At 33.3% G+C, this 11,913-nt stretch overlaps 1 protein-coding gene across 1 annotated transcript in view; it reads left to right on the top strand.

Moving 5' to 3' along the window:
- LOC111044562 overlaps window positions 1-11,913 on the top strand; it is a 156,459-nt gene that overhangs the window by 96,447 nt on the left and 48,099 nt on the right. The window contains exons 2-3 of the mRNA XM_039420234.1: window positions 6,441-6,554; window positions 11,587-11,717. Coding sequence (XP_039276168.1) covers window positions 6,441-6,554; window positions 11,587-11,717 — 245 coding nt within the window. The remainder of the gene's footprint in view (window positions 1-6,440; window positions 6,555-11,586; window positions 11,718-11,913) is intronic.

Here is an 11,913-nt window from a genome sequence, read left to right as displayed (position 1 = left end):
ATTGAATATGATTCAATTGATGTGATATCAGGAGCTATCGTCAAGAGTCAAAATTCAACAACATTCAAAAGCATTGAATAGTTACAAAATCACAGACAGAGACAGTCAATTGATATATCAAAATTCACTAGATTAAGTTGTCTTAATATTAACATCATCATAAAATCCATCTACTTTATGATGAGGATTCAATAACCAGAATTTTTTTATTGTTTGAAAAAATAATTGTAGTGAAAAATAATGTCTAATACTCTCAGGTAGGCCTACAGCATTGAACAGAACAATAGAGGTGTAGTATTAAATTTTTGTGAATTCACAAAGTTACAGAACTTTACCACTGGATCATTTGTCCATCTGATACTGTAACTGTGTTTAATACCCTGTTGCATACATCTACTATAATTTTCCTTGACATTTGCCAAACACTGATTGAATGAATTGAGGGTATTGTCATGATACGTATTGATCTGAAACTCTCATTACTTTGACCTCTCCAAGAAAGGCCGCAAATTAATTGCATAGCTTATTTTGCAATCTTAACAATCTAATAGCACAGCTCTAAAGGTGCGTACAGATATAAGCGCCGCGAACATGAGCAATTCACTTTTAATCAGCTGATGCTAAGGTTTTTATATCTGTATCTTACCGTTTCTGTAAAAATACAGATATAGTCAGCTGATTAAAAGTGAATGCTCATGTTCGCGGCGCGTTTATCTGTACGCACCTTAATAGACTCAAATCAAGGCCACGAGGATAAATTAATATGTATATTAGTATAATATAACGTAAGTGAAACCTCTAAGCTCACTACTTTTTAACATGAAAAATACCCTTACTCAACTCATTTGCTACTTTATCGATATGATCACTCCAGTTGAGTTTCGTGTCCGTATTAAGCTAAAATTAAGAAAATTAACAATGTTTTCACTGCTAATATTCAATATTTATTTATTACAAAACCAGGAAGACTACAGGCATTAAGCCCAAAACAGACTTTACTACAATAATTTACAATTAATTAAGCATCCTTAAACTATTGCTATGAGACATTTTAAGGCTGTGCAAAGGCTAAAAATAAACTTTATACTCCTGATATTTCTCAAAGTTTTCGATTTGTATATCATCAAGCTATCAAAATGAAAAAGTTTTCTCAGGAAAACATTTTTTTCCGATCATTACTTTTTGAGATATGAGCGACTGAAGTTTGAATTTTTGGGACAGACCATTTCAAATTCGGTAAGAGATAAATCATGAGATTTAGAGGATGGATTCTTCATGGTATTGTGATCTAGTAAAACAAAATTTTCTGAAATATCAAGTTTGGAAAAGTTATTCAATTACCAAAAATAACTCAAACTAAACGTTATTTTTAGTAATTGAATAACTACCTTAAAAATTGATATTTTTAGAAAATTTTTGTTTTACTAGATCAACAATACCATGAAGAATCTATCCTCTGAATCTCATGGATTTATCTCTTACCGAATTTGAAATGGTCTGTCCCAAAAATTTAAACTTTAGACACTCATATCTCAAAAAGTAATGTTTTCCGGAGAAAACTTTTTCATTTTGATAGCTTGATGATATACAAATCAAAAACTTTGAAAAATTTCACGAAGTAAAAAGTTTATTTTTCGCCTTGCACAGCCTTAAGGTTTAAGAAATCCAAGAAGGCGTCTCCACGTATGAGAGATTGACCTTCAGTCCGGCTGACGGCAAACGGCCGCCCCCCAAACAGGATGAAGGCTGATCTCTATTCATGGTGGTGCATTTAGAATAATCATGTATTAAAACTTTAGTACCAACAGCTCAAGATTCTGTATTGCCATTACTGCTTTTATTCTGAAAACTTTTCATTCTGAATAATGTTCATCATACTTGATATCGTTTGATAGTGATTCCAATATAATTTTTTTTTTCCATCGACAATCACAAATCATTATTACAATTTAATATGATTGGGAGCAGACAACAGCATAGCCCAAAAATGTAGGCCTATAGCTATATTATTTGTATTATTTGCTATATTTGTGATATATAGCTGGTCGATTAATTCGATTTGTTTTTCATTTATAGACAAAGATGCAATCGATCTCATTGTATGTACTTGCGATGGCGAAGTAATCGAATTTTCAAATCGGAAAATTGTAAACTCCTGCCAAACAGCGCTGAGGAAGGCATCGAAAATAAACATATTCTATGCTTACAAGCCATTCATAAAATATTACATTATTCAGGAGAATTCAAAACTATCCATCATCGAAAAGAAAAACTTATTAAATGTGAGTATCAACTTGAATATCCAAGTTTACCGGCTACTAAAAAATGTATATTGTTATATTGTAATATTCACTCTTCTTTTAAGGGCTTCTGATTATTGAAAGACAATAAAAAATTATCAAAAGTACCCATTTCAAAGTATTTTATACCAACTTTTCAAGATCCATTGTTTTGTGAATGGCTCTTGAAAAGCTGAAACTACTAATAAAATATAGGATATTTTTGATAATTTTTCACAAAAAAATGGATCTTAAAGGGTTGAAACTAGTAGCAAGTAGTATTGCAATAACATGGAGGGTAATTTTGATAATTATTTATTATGTTTTTATATTGTAATTTTCTACAAAATTACAATATATTTATATTTAGTATTCATTGAGTCATTATATACAGAGTGGCGCAGAGACTCGAGAAATTTTGAATTTTACAGTTTAGAGCTCTGTAGAGTCGATTCAAGATTTCTCGTTTTCTTGCACTATCTACAATGGCTGTGAACGCTGAATGTGAGCATATCTTTCCGATACCATCAATGAAAATAAAGCGGTAATATTGAACATTTTGACTGCCGGAACATGAATGGCATACATGCCATTCCGATAGTATTCCACTAGTTTTATCAATTTTTCCGTGGAAATGAATCCGTGGAAAAACACTATTTAAAAATATATTTTCTCCCTGCGTAAATTTTCCTGAACCTTGATGTTCTTTCTATTCTTGGAAACTTAGGGGAGAGATGCCTTGGAAAACATAACGATGAATACAAAAGGAGATAAGCAGTCTCAGTATGTTCAATATTAAAGTTGAATGTAGCCTAGTTATATCTGTAAACATATGCAACGTCCAATAAACAAAAGGTAGCCTACTGTATTTATAATGTTAATTCTAGAGGAAATTTTTATGTTGGATTCCTTCTCTGTTTGTCCTTTTTATTCAAAAAAGGAATTTATTGTTCATGTATGATAGTATGAATTTGGATTTAGTTATTTTCCTGCTCCAGTCTCTCAACCTGAATATGACAGAATATTCATTTAAAATATGTGCTTGCCCTTTCCACTCTATGTATAGGCCTACACCGATCTAAAAAGTCAACCACTGACTGTGAATCAAGGCTACATGTTTTTTCACATTAATAGATTTTGAATTTTTCTTTCGATGCCCGTTTTCTTTGAACCGTTTGTGAAGTTAGTTGTTGAGTTAAGGCATTGCTTACCTGAAGGATTCCGCCTTGAGAATTCAATTATAGGCCGTCACAGTTCGGGCAGTCTAAACCTGCATAATTGTGTTTTCGAGATTTTTGAATCTTGTAGGGAAAGCTGGTGCTTTGATTCAATCAGCTGGCAAAAGTTTTTTTATATATTTATTTATTTATTTTAAGTCGGAAGTGGTTTAACCGGACCTTTGAGGACAAGGCCAAGGAACAATTTCAAGGTAAAGTTAAGATGATAGTTCATTGTACATTCATTTTCCAGACCTATAATTTTAAATGATAATTTGTTTTTGTTAATTGATTCTATTAAACCATTCACTATGAAGAGATAGTGGGCCTCATGTTCCTCCAGCGTTATTGTCCTGTAACCAGCTGGCTCAGATCTTTGAATAGTAGACTTGAGATGCTCGTGAATACAAGCGTCAGGTGATCAATTTTCATAACGGCAAGGAAAGTTGTGTGAGTGCGCCACACCAGATTTTTGACAAAGCTATTCAACTGACAAGCATATCATTTTAATTTTTCTTGTCGGCTTTTTTCTTGTGATGATAGTATTATGTTTCCCCCCTTACCATACGAATATATTTGCTTCTTGTTGTAAAATTATTTTATACTATCAATTGTATTAATATTCGTCCTCCACTGCAGCTTTTCAATTTTTTCATAAATCTCAGGAAAATGTAATGTTCATTCACTGGTTTCAATGTGTTCAGTTACTGGTAACAAGTGTTCATCCACTAGTGTTCTACTTCATTCATCACTTTTATATTTTCGACATTTGGTTACATTATATGAACACCATTAATCAACAGATGAAATAAAAGCTTATGATGTTGAGAATCCAATAAAAATGTTTTTTACTAGAATATTTACTTCCGTTGTCAATTTATTGAAAAGTATATCAATAGATGTTCCTAAATGTTCATTCACTGGTGCCTTCACGCTACTCATATTATTATTATTAAAAGATATCATTATTATTAAACGCAAATCCATAGATAAACAATAGCGTAAGTAGATATCCCATGGTATAGGGCAGGGGTCTCCAACCTTTTTTATTCTAGGGCCACATTGTTAATTCTTGGGAGGCTTAGAGGGCCAACAACAAGGATGTACGTGGAATTTGACTTGTGGGGACACACACGACGGGAATTGTGGGGTGTAAAATTATTATATTTCCATTTGAATAATATGAGGAGTTTCAAGTAGGTTTAATTTAAACACAGGAAGGAACAAACCAATTCATTTCATTCCAATGCAAAGTCCAATTTATTGAGTGTAGAAAGGTCATAAGAAAACTTGACAATTCATAATTTAGCAAGTTGAACAAAATTATAATAATTTTTCTAATAGAAATAAGACAACTTGGCAATACACGAATTTACAGAAAGTTACCAAGCTAGAAGAGAATACTTATTTTTAGTGAGAAGCTTTTCTTTTCCACTTAGAATGTCCGCCCATTTAGGATAAAACTTTGTGGCTCCGATCATTAAAATTGTTTTCAAATGTTCATCTGGCAAGTTAGATCTGTATTTGGATTTAACAAACTTCATTTTTGAAAATGTCTGCTCACACTTGTAGGTAGATCCAAAAGAGAAAACATAGCTTGAGCATGATTTTTTATGTTTTTAGAGTCTTTTACTGGGAGAGACATGTACAGTCTATGCATACCATTTGCTAATATCTCGCAATGGTTGATCGCTGCTTGTTTACAGCTTATTTTACACTTATTAAGAAATGGTGTGGCTAGTAAGAGAAGACTTCTGCAACTGCAAATAATGACAACATGGTAAACAGCTAGATGGAAAATTCGATGAGCGCTATACTATTCAAAAATTATTTGTCAGCCCGGGAATCGAACCCAGTACCTCCTAGTTCACAGCATTTAATTTGGATTTTCGTTCAATAATAATTGAGCATTTAAATAAATGCAATATCTCAGTAATTTCCATCTGTACTACTTATATCAGTCATTTATTAAAACAAAAAACACTCAAAAATTTATGGAAGCAATTTTTCAAGTCTCTTGATGATAATAATAATAATAATAATAATAATAATAATAATAATAATAATAATAATATTAATCCTGAATCCCAATAAGTCAGTTGTAGTCCCTTTCTCAACTAGGCAGTGCAGAGGTGTTTCAAGTCCAAACATTATATTAGATGATAACATTTCAGAGCATTTAACTAGCACAAAATTCGTAGGTTTAGTGATTGATGACATTTGTCTTGTAACAAGCATGTCAATCATGTGCTGAAGAAAATATCACCAGGCCTGTTTGCTCTTAGGCGTATGACCAATGTGTGTGGGCTGAATGCTCTGAAAGCAATTTACTACGCATTGGTTCATTCCAATATAGCTTACGACCTGTGTATCTATGGCTGCACAACGAAAAAAACTTGGACAAAATATTAGTTCAGCAGAAAAGAGCACTGAGAATTATCATGAACATCAAAAGGAGGGACTCGGTGAAACAATTTTTTTTTTCAGCTAGGCTTATTGACAGTCTATGGGCTATATGTTTTTGATGTCATAATGTACTTTAAAAAATTCACTGATTTAGAAAAGAGAAGTAATATTTCACATAGATATAATACTAGATACGGAAGAATCGTACAGAGACATAATTTTAGAATTTTTCAAAATGACAACTTTCATGGGAGATAAATATTTAACATGCTGCCCCGAAATTTAAAGTCCATGGAGGAGTTGAGGATTTTTAGAGCCAAGCTGAGAAAATATCTGATAGGATTGTCCTAATATTCATTTGAAGAATTTTTACATATTTGATTGTGATGAAATTCTTATTCTGTGTTTTGTTATTTTATTATATATGACGTTATTCAATGTATCTGTACATTTGTTGAATAAAAATATTTAAATTGAATTGAATCCATTTTTCTTATTTCAATTGAAAATATTCTAATTATTTCAAAATATTTTCCAGTTGATGAAGATGCGTTTAGACGAGGCTAGAAATCTGCATGATCAGAAACGTCGATGCACAACTAGAGCTCTGCATAACCTATCTAGTGCAAGGAACAATAGTTCTCCAAACAAGGTATGTTTGCTAGGAATATAGTACAACCTCTTCATTATCATCGAATATAGAACTCTTATATGAACCCTTGTTGTATTTTATTTATGAGTTGTGTTTAGTTTATGCAAAAATAAAATAAAAATCTTTCAATTCTATGGAAATTTGGAATGTGAATTGTAAGATTCATGTTCTAGGTATAGAATGTTTATTATTTTCACAGATCTGAGCCCGGTAGTAGAAAACTGTTCAATTTTAATCATGAATATATACCATGAAAACCAATCAGAGAAGCCTTCTTTTAAAAAAAAATCTGATCTGATTGATTCTCGTGGCATTTTAGATTAGATTTTCTTGAAGAGAAGGCTTCTCTGATTGGTTTTCATGGCATATAATTATGATTAAAATTCAACAGGATTTTGTGCAACCAGGGTCTGATCGTTTTTACTTATGAGTGCTTATGTCAGTGCATGGAGTTTAAAACATATATAGGGATTTTCATTAGGCTTCTGCAATATTCAAAATTGAATAGAAATTCGAGTCATTGTCAATATTGTAGAACCGTTCCATAATTGAATAAAAACACATATATGTTGTCAAATTCTACACTGTTTTATTTGGTACACGACCAAGGTTTCGTGACCACACCGGTCACATTTCCAAGTTGACTCAAAATTGAATAGAACAAACTATGTGTGAGATATTGTTAGTTGCTGTGGGGTAACTTTCAACTCTGGAGGACCAAATTCTGAACTAATTAGAATGAAAGAGCTGTGTGATAATATAAGCGGTACTCACTTTGTTTACACTTGGAGTTGAAGACGTTCGTGGGAGTCTGCTGACTTACTATTGACGACTGACGTTGGAGGTGTTTTGGAAGAGCATTTTTCCTCCAATTGTGATTGGTGGGGAAAACTCAGACAGAGATAAGGGAAGATCTTAGAGAAAATCAAAGATCAGGAATACTGACTTCTCTCAGACTCAGGCTAGAGATTGACTGTCTAATGAAAAGTACCGCATGTATCTTCCACAATATGTCAATCTTGTATATAATCATGTATCTTGTTGCATTTCAAGGATAATATAGAAGGAAAAGGGAGCCTCCTCCATTTGTCAATATTGGAGTAAAAATCAGATTATAGAATTATTCTTCATAAATCAGCTGACAAGTGATTACACAGATGTGTGGAGAAACCAGTCTATTGCTGTATTTCCATAAGGTCTATAGTTTCAATCAGGTACTTGTGGATGAGAATAATGCGTGAGGTCTTCTGTTCACAGAACTACTAGTATATACCACAGTATCCCTGTATATAATCGGTGTTTCTCCACTGCGGAATATGCCTGGAGCCGATCAGCCCACGCTAAGAAGGTAGATGTGGCCCTTAATGAGAACTGCAGAATTGTGACAGGTTTTCTGAAACCAACGAAAACTTACTACCTGTACCAACTCAGTGGGATAGCCGAAAGAGAGATAGCTGGTAGGGCTGAGCGAACTCGACAGGTTAACGACAACAGACACCTAATGTTTGGCCACACCCCTGCAAATCACCGGCTAAAGTCCCGACGCAGCTTTCTGACAGTGCCACAGGAGCTGGGCTCCAGGAAAGAATGAGATTATGGTATGAGTGTAGAGATGCCACTGACTTGGTGTTGAGGGAGGAACTTCCAACAGAAGCAGAGCTGTCATATGGCAAATGGAAAACTCTGAACCGCATCAGAGCAGAGTGTGCCTGCACGAAAGAAAATCGCACAACTTTGAGGCAGATTGAGGACCCGTACTGCGACTGTGGCGATATCCAGTCAGATGACCACCTCCTAAAATGCTGTCTTGCACCAGAATGCACTCGACAAGACGTCTTTACCACGGACTAAGTATATAAGATCTGATCTACTTCTTCTTGTTGCATCAGCAGGTGAATTAATAGCAAAGATTAGGAAGCTAGGAGCAAAAGTGAAATTAATAGATGATATTAATAGAATATGAATTAATAGATTCACCTCTTTATATTTAATAACGAAGCTGTTAAAACAGTGGATTTTTATTTTAATTTAGGCATTTAATCATCTATCACCTGTCACGCACGAACGAACCACAATATCCTCACCAATTGTCGAGATTTGTTTTTGTTTGTATGGCTTATCAATGTCATTATGCATGGCATATGATAACGTTTAGATGGTCGCCACATCCTCGCTTGGTGATGAGGATCTGAGGGGCAAATAATCAACGCACTTACAAGTAGTTTTTCATTCAATGATTTGAATTGTTGTGAGATGAGGAAATATAAACTTGAAAACAGAACAAGTTGGTCTTGTTTTAAGGTGGGTTTTCGTTTGTGCGGATCCGCGTTCGGCATGTAGTCAAAATAGCAACTTTCCCAAACAATAAATCGTATTTATTTGTATCGTATACACTGAGTCGATATCGTACGTCATCCTATTTAATATAACAGTGATTGACCGAGCGGAGTGAGGTCTAAGATTCAAGTCGACGGTTTGATATTTCTCTTAATGTTTGAATGTTTATATGTTGCGCATTTACCGCGAAACGCGGTAATAGATTTTCATGAAATTTGACAGGTATGTTCCTTTTTTAATTGCGCGTCGACGTATATACAAGGTTTTTGGAAATGTTGCAATTCTAGGATAATATAAAAGGAAAAAGGAGCCTCCTTCATACGCAAATATTAGAGTAAAAATCAGACTATAGAATTATTCATCATAAATCAGCTGACAAGAGATTACACAGATGTGTGGAGAAGCCAGTCTATTGCTGTATTTCCATATTAAGGTCTATAGTTTCAATCAGGTACTTGTGGATGAGAATACTGCGTAAGGTCTACTGTTCACAGAACTACTAGTTTTAATACTGAATACGATATCAACTGGATGGATATAATAAAAATAGATACGATTTATTGTTTGGGAAAGTTGCTGTTTTGACTAATCGCATACGCAGCCGGACGCGGATCCGCACAAACGAAATCCCACCTTCAGCTTTTGGTTTTGATAGTTTTCACAAACCAGCTGGCATAAATATTTGGATGTCATCGTGCTGGAAGTCTTAACCGTTCTGTTCACTCCCATGCTTTGGTAGAGAGTTAGTGGGAAGGATATTTGGACAATGGACATTGATATGTCCAAATCTCCGCCAATTTATGTAGATGCATAACAATATTTATCTTTAATTATTACAAATTGCTTTTTTCGTATCATATACAGTTCAATAATTATTTTCTTAGTGTATATCAAGTTATGTAAATTCATCTATAATTTTGCTGTATTGTGAGCTATTTTATATAAGCGTATAAGCCAGTATATATTGTAATCTACATAAATAAAGTACTCAATCAATCAATGAATCAATGCTTAAAATTGTATTTGTGTTTAATCAAGGTTGATCGTGAGTGTGACATAATCTGAAACAGACACATCGACCTGACTGTTGACATACACTGAAAAATAAACATCAACCTGACCTCTCTGTTCGTATCCTGAAAATCAATGCTCACCTTAATAGCTTATAATTCTCTCATTCTCAGCAGATGAGTTACCAAAGGCAGTGAAAATTTCTTGGATGTTTAATTCAGAATATTCCTTCAATATTTCATGTCAGATGAGTTAATATTCTCAACAGATGAGCTATCAAAGGCAGTGAAAATTTCTTTAGATGTCTAATTTAGAATAATTCATGTCAGATGTGGATATCATTTTCATTTTCATTAATGTTGTACTAAACAAAGTGACTCAGAGTCACTCATACTCAGAGTATGGGAACCCTTTAATAAGTTGAAGACTGTGGTGGATATAATACTGTACCGTAACTTTTAAGATAAGTTATTGGTCAAATATTCCACCTTTCGACGTACAATTGAATTTCAACCCCTTATAAGGGTGTGACTTGGGGTTGTAACTCGAATATTTTAAATGTAGGTAAACACCTATTGTGTGGTAAATCATTTTGAAGGCTATTCTAAAACAAGAAATATGGCATCAATAGAAATGCTCTATGATGCTTGTATTTAAAATGGCGGCTGATTGAAGTTTTATTTTTTGAAGAAATGGTGGATGGTAGCTCAAGTATTTTGAATGTAAATACGCATTGTGTGATACATAGTTTTAAAGGCTTTTTCAAAACAAGAAAGACGACATCAATAAAAATGTTCTATGTAACTATTATCCGAAATGGCGCGTGATTGAAGTTTTAGTTTTTGAAGATATAATTTATAAAGTTCAATCAACCGTCATTTTGTATAAAAGTATCACAGAACATTTTCATCGATGCCATCTTTCTTGTTCTAAAAAGCCCTTTAAAATGATGTATCACACAATGGTTGTTTACATTCAACATATTTGTGTTACAACCCCTCATTTCCCTGAAAACTAAAACTATAATCAGCCGCCATTTTTTATACAAGTATCACAGAACATTTTCATCGATGCCATCTTTCTTAATCTAAAAATGCCTTTAAAATGATGTAGTACAAAATGGGTGTTTACATTAAAAATATTCGAGTTAGAACACCTAAGTCACCCCTTATGAGGGGTTGAAATTCAGTTGTAGGTCAAAAGGTAGAGTATTTGAGCAATAATTTATCCTGAAAGTTACAGTATTATATCTACAACAGTCTCCAACTTATTGATGGGTTTCCATACATATGACTCACTCTGTATATTGGTAGTTGCAGTTCACTCAAATTAGTTTATCTGCAATACACATTAGAATTAATGCATTTTCTCATTTTCACCTATGATCACATGAGCAACTTCCAAAAAATATGTTACTTTCTTTTCTTATTCCATATATCCTACATACTATTGAAAAGGATAATAATTATTATAAATTAAGGTTGTAGTCTATGAGAATGGTTCACTAGTAGACTGTTTCAATGGAAGAAATCAATTGGTAGGAAAATGTAATATCTACACGTTTAGAACATGTTCCGATCATTTTTTCCGAATTCAAGTACAAAGTTTAAACTCTTTGTTGAATTTTTAAAGTACAAATATAAACTCTTCCCTAACTTAAAGAATTCTTTTATTCGAATTCCAGAGCTGTGATGTTGGCAACTTGGATAAAATGACTGAAAACAACAGTGGAATTCTGAAACTAGAAAATATTTGGCAAAGAACTCTTGAGGAATGCTGGTTGATCTGTATCCCCGTTTTGAACTCATCACAGTTGTAAGTAAACCCCAAACTTTATCAAAAGATTCATAATTTATAAGTATAGATATTGACTTGTAGTACGAATTTTCGAAGTTGCATGTGGAAGAATATTTATTACAACTGAATTTCCCAGTTGTTTGTAATCTTCTAAAATTTTGGAATCTCAATTTATTAATATTAATCAGGAACTGTGCTAACGTGGACATAGAGA

Source organism: Nilaparvata lugens, chromosome 2 (assembly GCF_014356525.2).
Source record: "Nilaparvata lugens isolate BPH chromosome 2, ASM1435652v1, whole genome shotgun sequence".
Taxonomy (NCBI): Eukaryota; Metazoa; Arthropoda; class Insecta; order Hemiptera; family Delphacidae; genus Nilaparvata; species Nilaparvata lugens.
The sequence above is the reverse complement of the archived record's forward strand: the minus strand, read 5'-3'. Positions and strand labels throughout refer to the sequence as shown.